This window comes from Prionailurus viverrinus, chromosome X (genome assembly GCF_022837055.1).
Source record: "Prionailurus viverrinus isolate Anna chromosome X, UM_Priviv_1.0, whole genome shotgun sequence".
In the NCBI taxonomy this organism is placed as follows: Eukaryota; Metazoa; Chordata; class Mammalia; order Carnivora; family Felidae; genus Prionailurus; species Prionailurus viverrinus.
The window spans coordinates 40,346,542-40,365,138 of NC_062579.1; the positions used below are offsets into that span (position 1 = coordinate 40,346,542).

General features: G+C 38.7%; 1 protein-coding gene across 4 annotated transcripts in view; it reads left to right on the forward strand.

Annotated features, from left to right (window-relative positions):
- CCNB3 (cyclin B3) overlaps positions 1–18,597 on the forward strand; it is an 82,496-nt gene that overhangs the window by 25,871 nt on the left and 38,028 nt on the right. For 3 of the 4 annotated variants that reach the window (XM_047844831.1, XM_047844830.1, XM_047844832.1), the window contains exons 5-7: positions 5,982–8,898; positions 9,797–9,892; positions 11,136–11,228. In XM_047844831.1, coding sequence (XP_047700787.1) covers positions 5,982–8,898; positions 9,797–9,892; positions 11,136–11,228 — 3,106 coding nt within the window. Of the gene's footprint in view, positions 1–3,038; positions 3,067–5,981; positions 8,899–9,796; positions 9,893–11,135; positions 11,229–18,597 lie in introns of those variants that run through there. The other variant, XM_047844833.1, reaches the window with a different exon arrangement.

Here is an 18,597-nt window from a genome sequence, read left to right on the forward strand (position 1 = left end):
CATCACTGCAGTGAATTTTAGAACATTTTAATCAATCCAAAAAAACCACCCCAAAACCCTGTATCTTTAACTGTCACCTCTCAGTTCCCCCATCCTCCCCAGATCTAGATAATCACTAATCTACTTTCCATTTCCATAGATTTGTTTATTCTGGAAATTTTGTATAAATGGAATTATACAACGTGTGGTATTATGTGTCTACCTTTTTTCATTTAGCATAGTGTTTTCAAGGTTTATCCATGTTGTTTCGGGTGTCAGTACTTCATTCCTTTTATGGACCAGCAATATTCCATTGTATGAATATACTGTACTTTTCTTAAAAAAATTTTTTTTCCAACATTTATTTATTTTTTGGGACAGAGAGAGACAGAGCATGAACGGGGGAGGGGCAGAGAGAGAGGGAGACACAGAATCGGAAGCAGGCTCCAGGCTCTGAGCCATCAGCCCAGAGCCCGACGCAGGGCTCGAACTCACAGACCACGAGATCGTGACCTGGCTGAAGTCGGACGCTCAACCGACTGCGCCACCCAGGCACCCCAATATTTTATTTTTTGAAATAGAGAGAGAGAGCGTGAGCAAGGGAGGGGCAGAGAGAGAGGGAGACACAGAATCGGAAGCAGGCTCCAGGCTCTGAGCCATCAGCCCAGAGCCCGACGCAGGGCTCGAACTCACAGACCACGAGATCGTGACCTGGCTGAAGTCGGACGCTCAACCGACTGCGCCACCCAGGCACCCCAATATTTTATTTTTTGAAATAGAGAGAGAGAGCGTGAGCAAGGGAGGGGCAGAGAGAGAGGGAGACACAGAATCGGAAGCAGGCTCCAGGCTCTGAGCCATCAGCCCAGAGCCCGACGCAGGGCTCGAACTCACAGACCGCGAGATCGTGACCTGGCTGAAGTCGGACGCTCAACCGACTGCGCCACCCAGGCGCCCCTATACTGTACTTTTCTTATCCATTCTTCAGTTGATGGGCATTGGGTTGCTTTGACCTTTTGGTTATTGTGAATAGTGTGGTTATGAGCATTTGTATACAAGTTTTGTTTGAACACCTATTTTCAGTTATTTTGTATATATACCTAGGAATGTAATTGTTGGGTCATATGGTAATTCTATGGTGAACTCAGTGAGGAACTGCCAAACTGTATTCCATTGTGGTTGCATTAGTTTACATTCCTACCAGCACTGTATGAGGGTTTCCAATTTTCCACATCCTTGCCCACCCTTATTCTTTTTTTTTATTATGGCTGTGCTAGTAGGTGTGAAGTGATACCTCACTGTGGTTTAGATTTGCGTTTTTCTGATGATGATTGATGTTGAACATCTTTCATGTACTTATTGGCCACTTGTATACTTTTTTGGAGGATTGTCTACTCAGATCCTCTGCCCATTTATTTTTTTTTAGATTTTTTTAATGTTTACTTTTGAGAGAGAGACACACACACACAGAGCACGAGTGGGGGAGAGGCAGAGAACGAGGGAGACACAGAATCTGAAGCAGGCTCCAGGCTCTGAGCTGACAGCACAGAGCCCGATGTGGGACTCGAACCCATGAACCATGAAATCATGACATGAACTGAAATCGGACACTTAACCGACTGAGCCATACAGGTGCCCCTGATCCTTTGCCCGTTAAAAAAAATTGGTTGTTGAGCTTTTCGTTATTGAGTTGTAAGAGTTCTTTATATTTTCTAGATGCAAGTCCCTGATGAGATACGTAATTTACAAATATTTTCATTTATTCTATGGGTTGTCTTTTTACTTTCTTGTTCATATCCTTTGATGCACAAAATTTTTTAATTTTGATGAAGTCCAGTTTATTTTCTCCTTTGTTGCTTATGCTTTTGGTGTCCTATCTAAGAGCTCATTGCCAAATCTGAGGTTACAAAGATTTAAGATTATCTTTTCAGAGTTTTCAAGCTTTAGCTCTTAGGATTTTTATTCCTTTTTGAGTTAATTTTTGTTGGTAGTGTATGTTAGGGATCTAACTTTATTTTTTTGCATGTGGATGTCCAGTTGTCCCAGCACTATTTGTTAAAAAGACTACTCTTTCTTTACCTAATTATCTTGGCATCCTTGTCAAAAATCAAATGACAGTAAATATTAGTGTTTATTTCTGAGCTCTGTTTTATTCCATCGATCTACATGTCTATCATTATGCCAGTATCACACTGTCTTGATTCTTGTTGTTCTGTAGTATGTTTTGAAATTGGGAAGTGTGATTCCTCCAACTTTGTTCTTCTTTTTCAAGATTGTTTTGTTTTTCTGGGTTCCTTGCAATTACTTATAAATTTTAGAATCAGCTTGTCCATTTCCACTAATAAGCCAGCTGGGATTCTAATAGAAGTTGCCTTGAACTTGTAAATCAATTTGGGGAGTATTACCATCTTAATAATACTAAGTCCTCCAACCCACAAACATGGGATGTGTTTTCACTTATTTAGATCTTTAATTTCTTTCAACATTTTTGTAGTTTTCAGAGTATAAGTTTTGTACTTCTTTTGTTAAATTTATTTGTAAGCATTTTATTCTTCTTGACATTATTGCAAATAGAATTATTTTCGTAATTTCATTTTCATATTGTTCATTGCAAAGATATAGATATATGTATGATTTTGGTATATTGATCTTGTATCATGGAACCTTGCTGAACTTATATATTAGTTCTAATAGTTTTTATGTGGATTCCCAGGATTTTCTCTGTATAAATCATGTCATCTGCTAATACACATAGTTTTACTTCTTCCTTTCCAATCTGGTTGCCTTTTATTTTCTTGCCCTGGATAGGACCTCTAGTACTTTGTTGAATAGAAATGTCAATAGTGGACATCCTTGTCTTCTAATAATTGGGTGACCAACTTATTCTGGTTTTCATAGGATTTGCCCAATTTTAATACTGAAAGTCTTGCATCCCAGAAACCCTCTCAGTCACAGACAAAGACCATTGTTCACTCTATCAAGAAAGCCTACTCTGATCACCCCAGACTTATGGTATCATAGATACTCAATATTTATTTCCCATGCCAATGTTTCTTAAGAAATGGACTTGGAGAGGCAAATAAGAGCCAGGTCACCAGGACCTTGCAGATCATGGCAAAGAGTTTGGAATTTATTCAGAGAATAGAGGGGTTTAGTCCTAAAGTGTCAGCAGTGCTATATGAGTTATCTACTGCTACCTGACCAATCCCCCATCCCCTAAAGAAGAGTTGGATATCCTTCTCTTTTGCTTGATCTTAAGGGGAAAGCATCAGTCTCTCACCGTTAAGTCTGATGTTAGCTTTGGGTTTTTCGTAGATGCCCTTTATCAAGTTGAGGAATCTCCTTTATATTCCTAGTCTGTTGAGTACTTTTATCATGAAAGGGTGTTGTATTTTGTCAAATGATTTTTCTGGATCTATTGAGATTATCATGTGGCTTTTGTTTTTTATTCCGTTAATATGGCTTAATCCATGAATTGATTTCTGGATGTTAAACTAATATTGCACTCCTGGGACAAATCCCATTTGGTGTATAATCCTTTTACGTGTTGCTGGATTTAGTTTGCTAGTATTTTGTGGATGTTTTTGCACCTATATTTATAAGAGATATCAGACTATACTTTTCTTGAGATGTCTTTGTTTTGGTATAAGAGTAATATTAGCTTCCTAGAATGAGTTGGGACCTGTTCTCATATCTTCTATTTCTTGGGGTTGTTCATGAAGAACTGGTATTCTTTAGATGTTTGGTAGAATTCATCAGTGAAACCATCTGGGTCTGGACTTTTCTTTGTGGGTAGTTTTCAATTATTAATTCAGTGTTTTTTAAAAAAATTTTTTTAATGTTTTATTCTTGAGAGAAATAGAGAGAGAGAGAGAGTGAGCGAGTGAGCATGAGCCAGGGAAGTGAGAGAGTGAGAGAGGGACACAGAATCTGAAGCAGACTCCAGGCTCTGAGCTGTCAGCACAGAGCCCCATGCGGGGCTCAAAATCACAAACCATGAGATCATGACCTGAGACAAAGTTGGACACTTAACTGACTGAGCCACCCAGGCACCCCTATTAATTCAGTGTTTTTACTTGTTATAGGTCTATTCATACTTCCTATTTTCTTTTTAAGTCAGTTTTGCTGGTTTGTGTCTTCTTAGGAATTTGTCCATTTCATCTAAACTACCTGATTTGTTGGCATACAGTTGTTTCCAACAGTTTTTTGTTTTACATGTTTTTATTGCATATTAAGTAGATCTTCACAGCAACCCTACAAAGGAGGTAATATGATTCTCATGGTATGGGTTAAAAAAGTGAAGCACAGACAATCAACTTGCCCAAGGTCACCCAGCTAGTAAGTGGAGGAGCCAGGATTTGAATTCAGGCAGTCTAGCCAGAATGCATACTTTTTTTTTTTTTAATTTTTTTTTCAACGTTTATTTATTTTTGGGACAGAGAGAGACAGAGCATGAACGGGGGAGGGGCAGAGAGAGAGGGAGACACAGAATCGGAAACAGGCTCCAGGCTCTGAGCCATCATCAGCCCAGAGCCCGACGCGGGGCTCGAACTCCCGGACCGCGAGATCGTGACCTGGCTGAAGTCGGACGCTTAACCGACTGCGCCACCCAGGCGCCCCTTTCTTTCTTTTTTTTTTTTTTTAACAGAATGCATACTTTTAATCATAACTAGATTATCCGAAGACTACATTTAAAAATTCTCATCAGGAGGGACCTGGAATCTATCTGGCCATGTGGAACCTCTCGAAACACTTTCTTTTTTAAAACAATATAGTGGTTTTTAAATTATAGTCATAGAGTTGTACAGCCATCACCACTATCTAATTTTAGAACTTTTCAACACCCCCACCCCAAAGAAACTTGAACCCATTAGCAGTCCCTTTCCTTTGCCAGTCCCCCTTTCTAGTCTCCTCTCTACCCCTTTCCAGCCATAGTCAACCACAAATATGCTTTCCTTTATGGATATACCTCTATGGGTATGTCTATTCTGGATATTTCATATAAGTGGAATCATATGGTATCTAGTCTTTTGGAGAGACTTATTTTTGTTCAGATTAATTATTGCATTCTGCAATTCTCTTTTATTCTGATTTCGAGTCTTCCAGTGATTTGGTCATGAAATCCTGTTTAGAACAAAGCTTTGAGTCTGACACATGTGAACAAATGTCTATTTTGGTTTTTTTATTATCTCCACTGGGAAAGTATCTCATGAATAGCCTAGATTGAAGGGGATGTGGTTAAATACCACCAATGTTAGTTAATGGACATTTGGGCTCTTTCCATAATTTGGCTATTGTTGATAGTGCTTCTGTAAAAATTGGGGTGCATTTGTCCCTGTGAATCAGCATTTTTGTATCCTTTGGATAAATTCCTAGTAGTGCAATCACTGGCTTCTGCTCCTGAAGCGAAGACAATACTGTATGTTAACTAACTTGAAAAAAATTAATAAAAACATAATGTAAAATAAAATATTCTGTAGTTCAAACTTAAAAAAAAAAAGACACCACCAATATTAAGTGCCAGCCCACCTTTCTCTTATAAGCCTTCATAAACCTCTCATAAGCTTCTCTCTTATAATTCTCTCATAAGCCTTCAAACAATATTAATTTCAGCCTGCATTTTGCCAGATGCCTGATGCTGATAGACAAAAATAAATGCAGCTAGTGAGGGAGACTGATACTATATAGTATATAACTCGTACAATGTGGTAAGTATTATAATAAAGACTTTGTATGTAAATAAAGTAAATAAGTCATATATAGGAAAAACATGGATTTTTGGAGAAATTTTTCAGAAAAGTGTGAGAACCTAGACCATAGAACTATACAATATGCTACCTAGTTGGTTCAGTATGGTACCCATTGATTTTTACCTTTTAATCTGTCTCTTGATGTTGAAGCCCTTTCCCCTTCTATACCTTTTGTAACTGCAGCAACAAAATGAGATGGTAGGTGAAAATTCTAGGAACTACATTCTTCTTACCCAGGCATTGTGTCTTTTACAGTTATAAGCTGGAACCTTTGCCAGTAGTGGTCTCTACTAACTTGGTACCAAACGTGGAGATATCGACCATCTCCAAAACAACCACTACTGAAGAGGCTTTGTTTTTCAAAAAGCAAATAATTTTAGAAGAGGAACCCAGTACTGAGGACACAACCCTCATCAAGAGGTCATTATCTTTAAAGAAGTCCACAAATCAGGGGGAGGTATCCCTCATGAAGAAGCCACCATCTTTACAGGAGGAGGCTGATAGTAGTGATGAATTTGCTGTAGAGCTAATGAATTTTGGGAAGAAGAATAAAACTGAGGAGGAAGCCATCACCAAAGGAACATTATCCTTAAAGAAGATGTGCACATATCAGGGGGACTTGGCTTTGCAGGACATCAGTGTTGAAGAGGATTCCTTCTTTATGGAGCCAATGAACTTTAGAAAGAAGCCTAGAACAGAGGAGGCAACCCCCACCAAGAAGGTGATATCTTCAAGGAAGAAGAAGTATACCACTCAGGGGAAGATGTCCCATATGAAGAAACCACTAGTATTGCAGGAGACCAACTCTGAAGAGGAGTCACTCATTAAGGAGACACTGGCTTTCAAGAAGAAACCTACTGTCAAGGAGGCAATCCTCACCTTGAGGCCATTATCTTTAAAGAAGAAGTGTACTACTTTGGGGAAGATAACTCACTCGAAAAAGCCACTAGAATTGCAGAAGGCCACCTCTGGAGAGAAGGCACTCATTAAGGAGCCATTGTATTTTAAAGAGAAACCTACCACTAGGGAGGAGTCTCTCTTCCAGGAACCCTCTGTATTGCAAGAGAAGCACACCACTGATGAGAAGGAGGTCCTCTTGAAGAAGCCACAAGCATTGCAGGAGAAAAAAGACAGTAAGGATACACTTCTTATGGAGCCAATGTCTCTTAGGAAGAAACATACTACTGAGGAGGCAAACTCCACTAAGAAGCCATTACCTGTAAAGAAGTGTACCATTCAGAGGAAGATGTACCACTTGAGGAAGCCACTAAAATCGCAAAAGACCACCTCTGGAGAAAAGTCATTTATTAAAGAGCCACTGTCTTTCAAGAAGAAGCCTACCACTGATAAGTCCCTTTTCCAAGACCCGTCCATGTTGCAAGAGAAGCACACCTCTCAGGAGGAGATGTCCATCTTGAAGAAGCCATTGACCTTGCAAAAGACTCCAACTGAGGAGGAGTCACTTTTAAAGGAGACTTTGGCTTTTAAGAAGAAATGTACCATCAAGGAGGCAACCCCCACCAAGAAGCTATTTTCTTTAAAGAAGAAAAAGTGTACTACTCAGGTTAAGATGTCCTGCTTGAAGAAGCCACTAGTATTGCAGACCACCTCTGGAGAGAAGTCACTGATTAAGGAGCCATTGACATCTAAAAAGAAGCCTACCACTGAGGAGGAGTCTCCCTTCAAGGAATCCTCTGTCTTGCAAGAGAAGCACACCACTCAGGGGGAGGTGGCTCTCTTGAAGAAGCCATGGTCATTGCAGGAGAATATCGATGGTGAAGATGAATTTCTTATGCAACCAGTTTCCTTTAGGAAGAAACATAGCATAAATGAGGCAGTCTCCACCAAGGAGCCTTTATCTTTAAAGAAGAAAAAGTGTGCCACTCAAATAACGATGTCCATGTGCAAAGAACTGTTGGACTTGCCGAATATGATTGGCAAAGATAAAGATTCCTTCTGTATGGAGCCAGTGTCATTTAGGAAGAAGTCTTCAACTGAGGAGGCAGTCCTTACCAAGACACCTTTATCTTTAAAGAAAAAGCAAATCACTCAGGGGAAGGTGTTCCTCTTAAAGAAGCCACTGGTATCAGAGAATACCACCTCTGAAGAAGAGTCATCCTTTAAGAATCTATTGACCTTTCATAGAAAGTCTATAACTGAAGAGGAGTTCCTCTTCCAGGATCCATCTACACTGAAAGAGAAGCACACCACTCTGCAGGAAGCGTTGCTCTCAACTAAGCCATTGGCCTTGGCAGAAAAGACCACCACTGAAGAAGAATCCTATATTAATGAACTATTGGCCTTAGAGGAGAAGCCTACAACTGAGGGGGAATTCCTCTCTCAGGATCCATTTTCACTGCATGTTAAACCTACCAACAAAGATGAGTCCCTCTTCTGGAAGGCTTTGGGCTTGCAGAAGAAGACCGATACCAAAGATTACTCTTTGAAGAAGCTGTTTGCTTTGCAGGAGAAAAGCACTACTGAAGAGGAATCCCTTTTAAATAAAACATTGGTTCTGAAGAAGGAGCTCTCTACTGAGGTGGCAACAATAAGCATTGAGAAGCAATTATCTTTAAAGAAGAAACTCACTGCTCAGGGGGAGGTGTTCCTCTTGAAGAAGCAGTTGGCCTTGCAAGAGAATATCACCAATGAAGAATCCCTTATTAAGCATCCACTGGATTTTCAGGAGCCCAGAATTGAGGAGACCATCCTAAGGGAGTCCTTCGCCTTGCAGGATAATCCCACAATTGATGAAGAAGCTACCCTGAGGGAGCCCTCGGCCTTGCAGGAGAAGCCCAGCATTGAGAAGACCATCCTAAGGGAGTCCTTGGCCATACAAGAGAAGCCTACTCTCAATGAGACATTCCATTTCAAGGAGATATGTGCCTTGAATGAGAAATCCACCACTGATAAGGAGTTGTCCCTGAAGGAGCCACTGGCCTTGCAAGAGAATCCCATCCACAAGGAAGACACCTTTCTCGAAGATTTTTTGATCCTCCAAGTTGAAACCAGCTCACATGTGTCCAGCACTGCCCCCGAATCCAGAATAGGCATGTCCAGCAATGCTACTATGTCCAGTGTGGGCAAGTTCAGTACTACAAACAAGTCCAGTGCTTGTGAATCCAGTTCTAATAGACCTTTCTCACCTTGGAGCAAGAGTTCACAGAAGGAGGTATTGTGTTCTCTTCCTTCTTAAATTAGATAATGTGTTCTTTGTTATCCTGTAGGTGGCTGTCAGTAAAGAGATTTTTTTGCCTTCCTAAGCGATTGATCTGTATATAGTAAGCTATAGTAAATAAAGTTAGCCTTGTGGGATCTCTTGACTTTCCAATTGACATAGAAATACACCCAAACAATTAGAAAGTATTTATTCCAAGAATACCCACAAAGATCTGGAATGTGTATGTGTGTGTGTGTGTGTGTGTGTGTGTGTGTGTGTGTGTGTAAAACTGGTCTTTACAGTAGTGGTTAGCCAATTGCCTTCAGGAAATTGCCTTTCTTAGTAATTGCAATCTGCATTTACAGTGGACTCCAGTCAAAGATGGGTAAAGTCCACAGAGGTATTTCCCAAGGAAAATGGTATTTAAGTTGTAAATTGGAAGGATGAAGGGATGAGATTTGGCAAGCAGGAGGAGAAATACCTTTCTTGTAGGCAAAACAACCTAGGTAAATGTGTAGATGGGAGGAAAAGGCTACCAAGAAAATGAATTGGGTTAGATCAAAGCATTGGGACAAAACAAGTGACCTAAGAAGACAGGCAACATAAGTTGAAATAGTAAAATAAAAGTGTTTTTATTGGAGAGTCTTGGACTTACCATTTTATAAAAATGGTGTCTAGTTGCTAGGGCAGAGTAGACATGTACAAGGAGGACTAAACATTTCTTGGTCAGTTAGCAGTATGAGTATTGAAGGACCAAGCAGTGCTCTGTTATGGCCCAGGATATATAAGGCTTTAGGAAACTTAGCAGAAGATGACAGTGGGAATAAAGGAGTATATCATTTATGTGTATGTGCTAAGCCTTCCTTGGAATCTTTCTTCTCCTAATGTCTTTTTGGTGATTTCCAAGCAGATGACCCCATTGGAGGATATTGACAAGAACCATAATGATCCATTTTTCAACTCAATATATGCCAAGGATATCTTCAGTTACATGAAGGAGAGAGAGGTATGTAGGTGGCTGTTGGAGAAGACGGATTTCTAGGTCTCATTTTCTCATCACTCCATCCTTCAAATGCAAGTTGAAGGGGAGGTAATGATGATTAAAATAACAACAGCGACAACTGACATTTACTAGTAACTTATTATAAGTTAGACATTATGCTAAGGGATTTATACACATTATCTTGTTTAATTGTCCCAGTAACTCCATGATAGTAGGTATTATTACCCCCTTTTTGTAGATTGGAGAAACTGCTCAGAATCACATAACTAGTATATGGTAGAGCTAGGATATGGGCTAAAGTCTGATTACTTTGAAGACCATAAGCCTGCACCTGTAATTGTTAAGGAGACAGTCTCAGACACAGAAATAGTAGTCTCTTTCTGGGCGGCTGCTCTTAGCAATCTTTTCCCTTCTCTATCCAAGTTTCTGGCATCATATGTAAAATCATTCTCCAGCCTGGTGAAGTTTTCTTCCTCCTTTGAAATCTGCCAGTCTGCTTGACCACTAAAATTCATTGATTTCCCAATTTTCTTCTCTCTCTCAATGGAACATATGGGGCCAAGATTATCTACCAACCAGCTAAAAATTTTAGCAGGCCATACATAAAAGGGAGGATGAATATCTTGTCTTTTCTCTAGAGATGTAATGTTTGATTAACTGACTCCAGATCCTTCACTTTTTCTAGTATATCTTGGAGGAAGTAAGAGATAACTTTGTTATACTACAAGTGTGGGCCTTAGCTCAGCACTGTCAGTTTCACTTGGGATCTTGTTAGAAATGCAGAAACCTAGCCCTACCCCAGACCTTCTAAATTGGCATGGGAATTTTAAAGATCCCAAATGGTACACATGTTAAAGTTTGAGAAGCACGGCTCTACATAGTGTGGGATTGTGCATTGGATTGAATTGCAAAGAAGGGGCAAAACCTGTTTGGTATTTTTCTGTAGTCATAGGCCTATTCCTGCCCATATTCCATATACATCCTGGACTCCTCATTATCCACCCTGACACTTGAATATGATGTGCATCCATTTCCCAAGGATAACTAGAACTCATCTGGAAAAAGATACTTTGATCTGCCCCTATCTGATACCAGCTGAAAATAATGAGGTAGAACTGTGAAGAAATTAATTATGTTATTATAATTTATTTTTCTGAGAAATGAGTTGCAGTATTTTTTTCTAAGTTACCATTTTTGAACCAAAAGAAGTGCTTATTTGTTAATATTTCTTTTTTATTGCTGCCAGGAAAAGTTCATACTTACAAAATACATGCACAGGCAGACTGACATCAGCAGTTGCATGAGGGCCATTCTTGTGGACTGGTTGGTAGAGGTGCAGGTAAGCCTGACAACTGCTGCTTTAAGGGGCTGCTCTTCTCTTTATTGATCATTCAACATCACCAGATGCCAAGCATGGTAAAACTTTTCTGGGTGTACAGAGCTGAGTAAGCCATGGTTCCTGCCTTCAGGGAGCTTATGATCTAGGGGACAAGATAAGATATGCAGACAGATAAGTATGATAAAAAGTAGAATACCCTAAGTACTATAAGAATGTTATATATAAGATACTGTGAGAACCCAGTAGAAGGAGAGACTATTTCTAGAAAAGGCAATGATGGTATGGTAGTTTAATCATTCTCAAAATTTTGTAAAAGTCTATCTAGTAATTTGGGTAGAGGTAAGTGAGAAAGTCTTTCAAGCTTCGGGTGGGATCAGGAAGGACAGTGTGGCAGACATGGCAGAACTAGACATGGCAGGTAGCTGTTTGTGCAGGGTTGGATGTTGAGGCAATACTGCCATGAATACTTAATTACCACTTTACACTAAGGAAGGATAGTCCAGAGAAGTACCTGGCACATAGTGGAATATCAGTAAGTATTTCTTGAATTAATGGAATTGAATGACTTGCTATGGAGTTTGTGAGGAATTACAAGGCATAGGTTATTCCCAGAAGAGTCTTGACTATGTAATTGGGAAGAAAAGGTCATAGAGTTTAATATCCTTTATTGAGTACCAGAGGAGTGGTTCAGGGTCACTTCAAAGTAACAGACCAGGAAAATGTGGATGACGTGGTATATTTGGATATCAGCAGAGCACGAAAATACCTCTCATCTTATGGAAATGATGAAGAATAGTAAATTAGGAAAGAGTAGAATTTGGGTAGATCTTATGTAAGTAAAAGTGATCCCAAAGGTTGCTGATCGTTATTAAGGTAGAAGAAGGACTGCCAGTGGACTTTGTTCTAATTGACATTTAGTCGTGATGTAGATGAGAACAGAAAAGATCTACTCATCAGATATTGCATGGCATGAAACTGGGAATAGAGATAGCACATAAATTGATATCAGAGATAAAATATCTCTACTAGCTGGAATGATGAACTGAATCTTTTTTTTTTTAAAGCTTTTGTTGTGGGGCGCCTGGGTGGCTCAGTCGGTTGAGCAACCGACTTCAGCTTAGGTCACGATCTCACGGTTTGTGAGTTCGAGCCCTGTGTCGGGGTCCGCGCTGACAGCTTGGAGCCTGGAGCCTGGAGCCTGCTTCGGATTCTGTCTCCATCTCTCTTTCGGCCCCTCCCCCACTCATGCTCTGTCTCTCTCTGTCTCAGAAATAAACATTAAAAAAAATTTTAAAAAGCTTTTGTTATTTTAATTGCACAAAAATTCACATTTGTTATAGCAAAGTAATAAATTATAATTACCTGTGATCACACAACTCACAGCTACTGTTCATATTTGTGTGTGTATATTATCCTTCCACTTTTAATTTTTTTCATGTTTATTTTTGAGAGAGAGACAAGAGTGCAAGTCAGGGGAGGGGTAGAGAGAGAGGGAGACACAGAATCCGAAGCAGACTCCAGGCTCTGAGCTATGGGCACAGAGCCTGACGAGGGGCTTGAACCCATGAACCGTGTGATCATGACCTGAGCTGAAGTTAGACGCTTAACCGACTGAGCCACCCAGGCGACCCTATCCCTCCACTTTTAAAGTGGTGGTCATCCACTTTAGGGGTGTACCTCTAGTGCACGAATCATATAATCATAGATGCCCAAGTCCCATATACTGTCAAATCAGAATTGAATTGTGGGGGTGTGGCTCAGGCATGTATATGTGTACACATACATACACACACACTCAGGGTACATGTATTCCTTTGAATTAGTGTTTTTGTATGTTTTGGGTAAAGGGGCACATATATTTTTATAAAGCTCCACAAGTGATATTAGTGTACACCTTTTGATAGAGAATCACAGTTCTAGAAAATATACATAGTGTTTTTATAACTTTAATTTTTGCATTTTTAAGTAAACAGTAAAGTGGACTTTTAGGTATGTAGTTCTATGAAAATTTAACATTTGATTTGAAATAAGATTCATAAGAAGTTGTTAAAAACCATATAGGGAGGTTCTGTGTACCCTTCACCTACTTTTTCTCAATGATAACATTTTGCAGAACTATAATACAGTGTCATAATTAAATTTATTTAAATTTCATCAATTTTGCCTGTATTTATTTGTTGTGTGTGTTTAGTCTATATAGTTTTATCGCACATGTAAATTTTGTAAGCATGACCGCCACAGTTGAGATATAGAACTGTTCCATTACCACAAAGATCCTTCATGTTATCCTTTTATATCAACAGCCATCATTCTCCCCTCACCTTCCTGTCCCTGGAAACTCCTAATTTGTTCGTGTCTATAATTTGTAGTTTCATAAATGTTATATGGATGGAATCATACAGTACATAACTTTCTGAGATTGACTTTTGTTATTCACCATAATTCCCTTGAGATCCATCTGTAGTGTGTGAGAGTTCTACACAAGGATAGATATCCTTGTCAGCACTTGGTATTAGTATTTTTTTTATTTTAGCCATGTAACAGTTGGGTAGAGGAATCTCACCATAGTTTTATTTTTAATTTTGTTTGTTGACTTTTCAAAAAATTAAATTCAAGTTAGTTAACATATAGTGTAGTATTGGTTTCAGGAGTAGAATTTAGTGATCCATCACTTATATATAACACCCAGTGCTCATCCCAACAAGTGCCCTCCTTAATGCCTATCACCCTTTTGCCCATCTCCCCCACCTCCCTCCCCTCCAGCAACCCTCAGTTTATTCTCTGTATTTAAGAGTCTCTTATAGTTTGCCTCCCTCTCTGTTTTTATCTTATTTTGTTTTTCCTTCCATTCCCCTATATTCATCTGTTTTATTTCTTAAATTCCACATATGGGTGAAATAATATATTTGAAATCATGTGATATTTGTCTTTCTCTGACTGACTTATTTTGCTTAGCGTAATACACTCCAGTTCCATCTTCATTGTTTCAAAAGGCAAGATTTCATTCTTTTCCATCACTGAGTAATATTGCATTGTGTGTGTGTGTGTACATACCATGTTTTCTTTATCCATTCATCCATCAATGGACATTTGGGCTCTTTCCATACTTTGGCTGTTGTTGATAGTGCTTCTATAAACATTGGGGTGCATATACCCCTTCAAATCAGCATTCCTATATCCTTTGGATAAATACCTAGTAGTCCAATTGCTGGATTGTAGGGTAGTTCTGTTTTTAATTTTTTGAGGAAACTCCATAATGTTTTCCAAAGTGGCTGCACCAGTTTGCATTCCCACCAACAGTGCAAAAGTGTTTCCCTTTCTCCACATCCTCTCCAACATCTGTTGTTTCCTGAGTTGTTAATTTTAGCCATTCTACCAAGTGTGAGGTGGTATCTCATTGTGGTTTTGATGATGAGTGATGATGAGTATCTTTTCATGTGTCTGTTAGCCATCTGGATGTCTTCTTTGAAGAAGTGTCTATTCATGTCTTTTGCCCATTTCTTCACTGGAGTATTTGTTTTTTGGGTGTTGAGTTTGATAAGTTCTTTATAGATTTTGGGTACTAACCCTTTATCTGATATGTCATTTGCAAATATCTTCTCCCATTCCATCAGTTGCTTTTTAGTTTTGTTGATTGTTTCCTTTGTTGTGCAGATACATTTTATCTTGATGAGGTCCCAGTAGTTCACTTTTGCTTTTGTTTCCCTTGCCTCTAGAGACAGTCTAGTGAGAAGTTACTGTGGCTGAGGTTGTTGCCTGTTTTCTCCTCTAGGGTTTTGATGGTTTTCTGTCTCTATTTATGTCTTTCATCCATTTTGAATTTATTTTTGTGTATGGTTTAAGAAAGTGGCCCAGTTTCATTCTCCTGCCTGTCACTATCCAGTTTTCCCAACATCATTTGCTGAAGAGATGGTCATTTTTCCATTGGATATTCTTTCCTGCTTTGTCAAAAATTAGTTGGCCATTTCTGGGTCCATTTCTGGGTTTTCTATTCTGTTCCATTGATCTATTTGTCTGTTTTTGTGCCAGTACCATGCTGTCTTGATTATTACAGCTTTGTAATACAGCTTGAAGTCCAGAATTGTGATGCCTCTAGCTTCAGTTTTCTTTTTCAACATAACTTTGGCTATTTGGGGTCTTTTCTGGTCCCATGCAAATTTTAGGATTGTTTGTTCTAGCTCTGTGAAGAATACTGGTGTTATTTTGATAGAGATTGCATTGAACATGTAGATTGCTTTGGGTAGTAGTATAGACATTTTGACAATGTTCTTCCATTCCATGAACATGGAATGTTCTTCCATTTCTTTGTGTCATCTTCAGTTTCTTTCATAAGCATTGTATAATTTTCAGCCAACAGATCTTTTACCTCTTTGGTTAGGTTTATTCCTAGGTATCTTATGGTCTTTTGTGCAATTGTAAATGGGATTGATTCCTTGATTTCTCTTTCTGCTACTTCGTTATTGGTGTATAGAAATGCAACCAATTTCTGTATGTTAATTTTATATCCTGTGATTTTGATGAATTCATTTATCAGTTCTAGCAGTTTTTGGTGGAGTCTTTTAAGTTTTCCATGTAGAGTATCATGTCATCTGCAAAGCATGAAAGTTTGACTTCATCCTTGACAATTTGTATGCCTTTATTTTCTTTTTGTTGTCTGATTGCTGAGGCTAGGATATCCAGTACTATGTTCAACAACAGTAGTGAGAGTGGACATTCCTGTCATGTTCCTAACATTAGGGTGAATGCTTCCAGTTTCCCCCCTTGAGGATGATATTAGCTGTGGGCCTTTTGTATATGGCTTCTATGATGATGAGGTATGTTCCTTCTATCCCTACTTTCTTGAGGGTTTTTATCAAGAAAGGATGTTGTATTTTGTCAAATGCTTTTTTTGCATCTATTGAGAGGATCATGTGGTTCTCATCTGTTGTTTTATTAACATGGTATATCATGTTGATTGAGTTGTGGATATTGAACCACCCCTGCTGCTCAGGAATAAATCCCACTTGATTGTGGTGAATAATTTTTTTTAATGTATTGTTGGATTCGATTTGCTAGTATCTTGTTGAGAATTTTTGCACCCATGTTCATCAGGGAAATTGGTCTGTATTTCTTTTTAGTGGGGTCTTTGCCTGATTTTGGAATCAAGGTAATAATGCTGGCCTCATAGTATGAGTTTGGAAGTTTTCCTGCCATTTCTATTGCTTTCAACAGTTTCAAAACAATAGGTATTAACTCTTCTTTAAATGTTTGGCAGAACTCCCCCCAGGAAGCCATCTAGCCCTGGACTCTTGTTTATTTGGAGATTTGTGATTACCCATTCAATTTGTTTACTGGTTATGGGTGTGTTCAAATTTTTTATTTCTTCGTGTTTCAGTTTTTGTAGTTTATATGTTTCTAGGAATTTAATGATTTCTTCCAGATTTCCCAATTTGTTGGCATATAATTGCTCATAATATTCTCTTATAATTATATTTCTGCAGTGTTGGTTGTGATCATTCCTCGTTCATTTGTGGTTTTATTTGTTTGGGTCCTTTTTCTTTTTGATATGTCTGGTTAGAGGTTTATCAATTTCATTAATTCTTTCAAGGAAACTGCTCGTATTTTCAGTGATCTGTTCTGTTTTTATTTATTTCGATGTCATTGATTTCTGCTGTAGTCTTTATTATTTCCCTTTTTCTGCTGGTTTTCGGCTTTATTTGCTGTTCTTTTTCCAGTTCCTTAGGTGTAAGTTTAGGTTGTATATTTGAGATATTTCTTTCTTCTTTAGGAAGGCCTGGATTGCTATATACTTCCCACTTATGACTGCCTTTGCCACATCCTAAAGGGTTTGGACTGTCGTGTTTTCATTTTCATTGGCTTCCATGTACTGTTTTATTTCCTCTTTTAATTTCTTGGTTAACCCAATCATTCCTTAGTAGGATGTTCTTTATAAGTGTTTGTGGTGTTTCCAAATTTTTTCTTATGGTTTGACTTCAAGTTTTATAGTGTTGTGGTCTGAAACTATGCAAGGTATAATCTCAATCTTTTTGTACTTGTTGAGGGCTGATTTGTGACTCACTATGTGATCTGTTCTGGAGACTGTTCCATGTGCACTCAAAAAAAATGTGTATTTTCCTGTTTTAGAATGAAATGTTCTGAATATATCTGTTAAGTCCATCTGGTCCAGTGTGTCATTCAAAGCTATTGTTTCCTTGTTGACTTTCTCCTTAGGTGATCTGTCCGTTGCTGTAAGGGGGTTATTAAAGTTTCCTACTATTATTGTATTATTATCAATGAGTTCCTTTGTTTTTGTTATAATTGATTTATATATTTGGGTGCTCTCATGTTGGGTGCATAAATATTTACAGTTTTTAGATCTTCTTTGTGGATAGACCCCTTCATTATGATATAATGCCCTTCTTCATCCCTAGTTAACAGTCTTTGTTTTAAACCCTAGTTTGTTGGATATACATATGGTTCCTCCAGCTTTAATTTGACATCCATTAGTATGATAGATGGTTCTCCATCCCCTCACTTTCAACCTGCATGTGTATTTAGATCTAAAATGAGTCTCTTGTAGGCAGCGTATAGATGGATCTTGTTTTTTTAATCCATTCTGATACCCTGTGTCTTTTGATTGGAGCATTTAGTCAATTGACATTTAGAGTGAGTACTGAAAGATATGAACTTTTTACCATTGTGTTGCCTGTAGAGTTGGAGATTCTGGTGATGTTCTCTGGTCCTTTCTGGTCTTTGTTGCTTTTGGTCATTTTTTTGTTTTGTTTTTCTTACACTCAAAGAGTCTCCCTTAAAATTTCTTGCAGGGCTGCTTTAGTGGTCACAAATTCCTTTTGTTTTTGTTTGTCTGGGAAGCTCTTTATCTCTCCTTTTTTTATTTAAAAATTTTAAAAATGTTTATTCATTTTTGAAAGACAGACCACAAGTGGGGGACGGGCAGAGAGAGAGGGAGACACAGAAACTAAAAGCAGGCTCCAGGCTCTGAGCTATCAGCACAGAGCCCAATGCAGGGATCAAACTCATGAATCGTGTGATCATGACCTGAGCCAAAGTCCGATGCTTAACTGACTGAGCCACCCAGGCTCCCTTCTCCTTCTATTCTGAATGACAGACTTGCTGGATAAAAAATTCTTGGCTGCGTATTTTTCCCATTCATCATGTTGAATATATCCTGCCATTCCTTTCTGGATGCCAAGTTTCTGTGGACAGAAATGCTACAAACCTGATCTGTCTTCCCTTGTAGGTGAAGGACTGTTTTTCCTTACTGCTTTCATGATTCTTTCCTTGTCTGTGCATTTTGTGAATTTGACTATGATATGCTTTGGTGATGGTCGGTTTTTGTTGAATTTAATGGGAGTTTTCTGTGATTCTT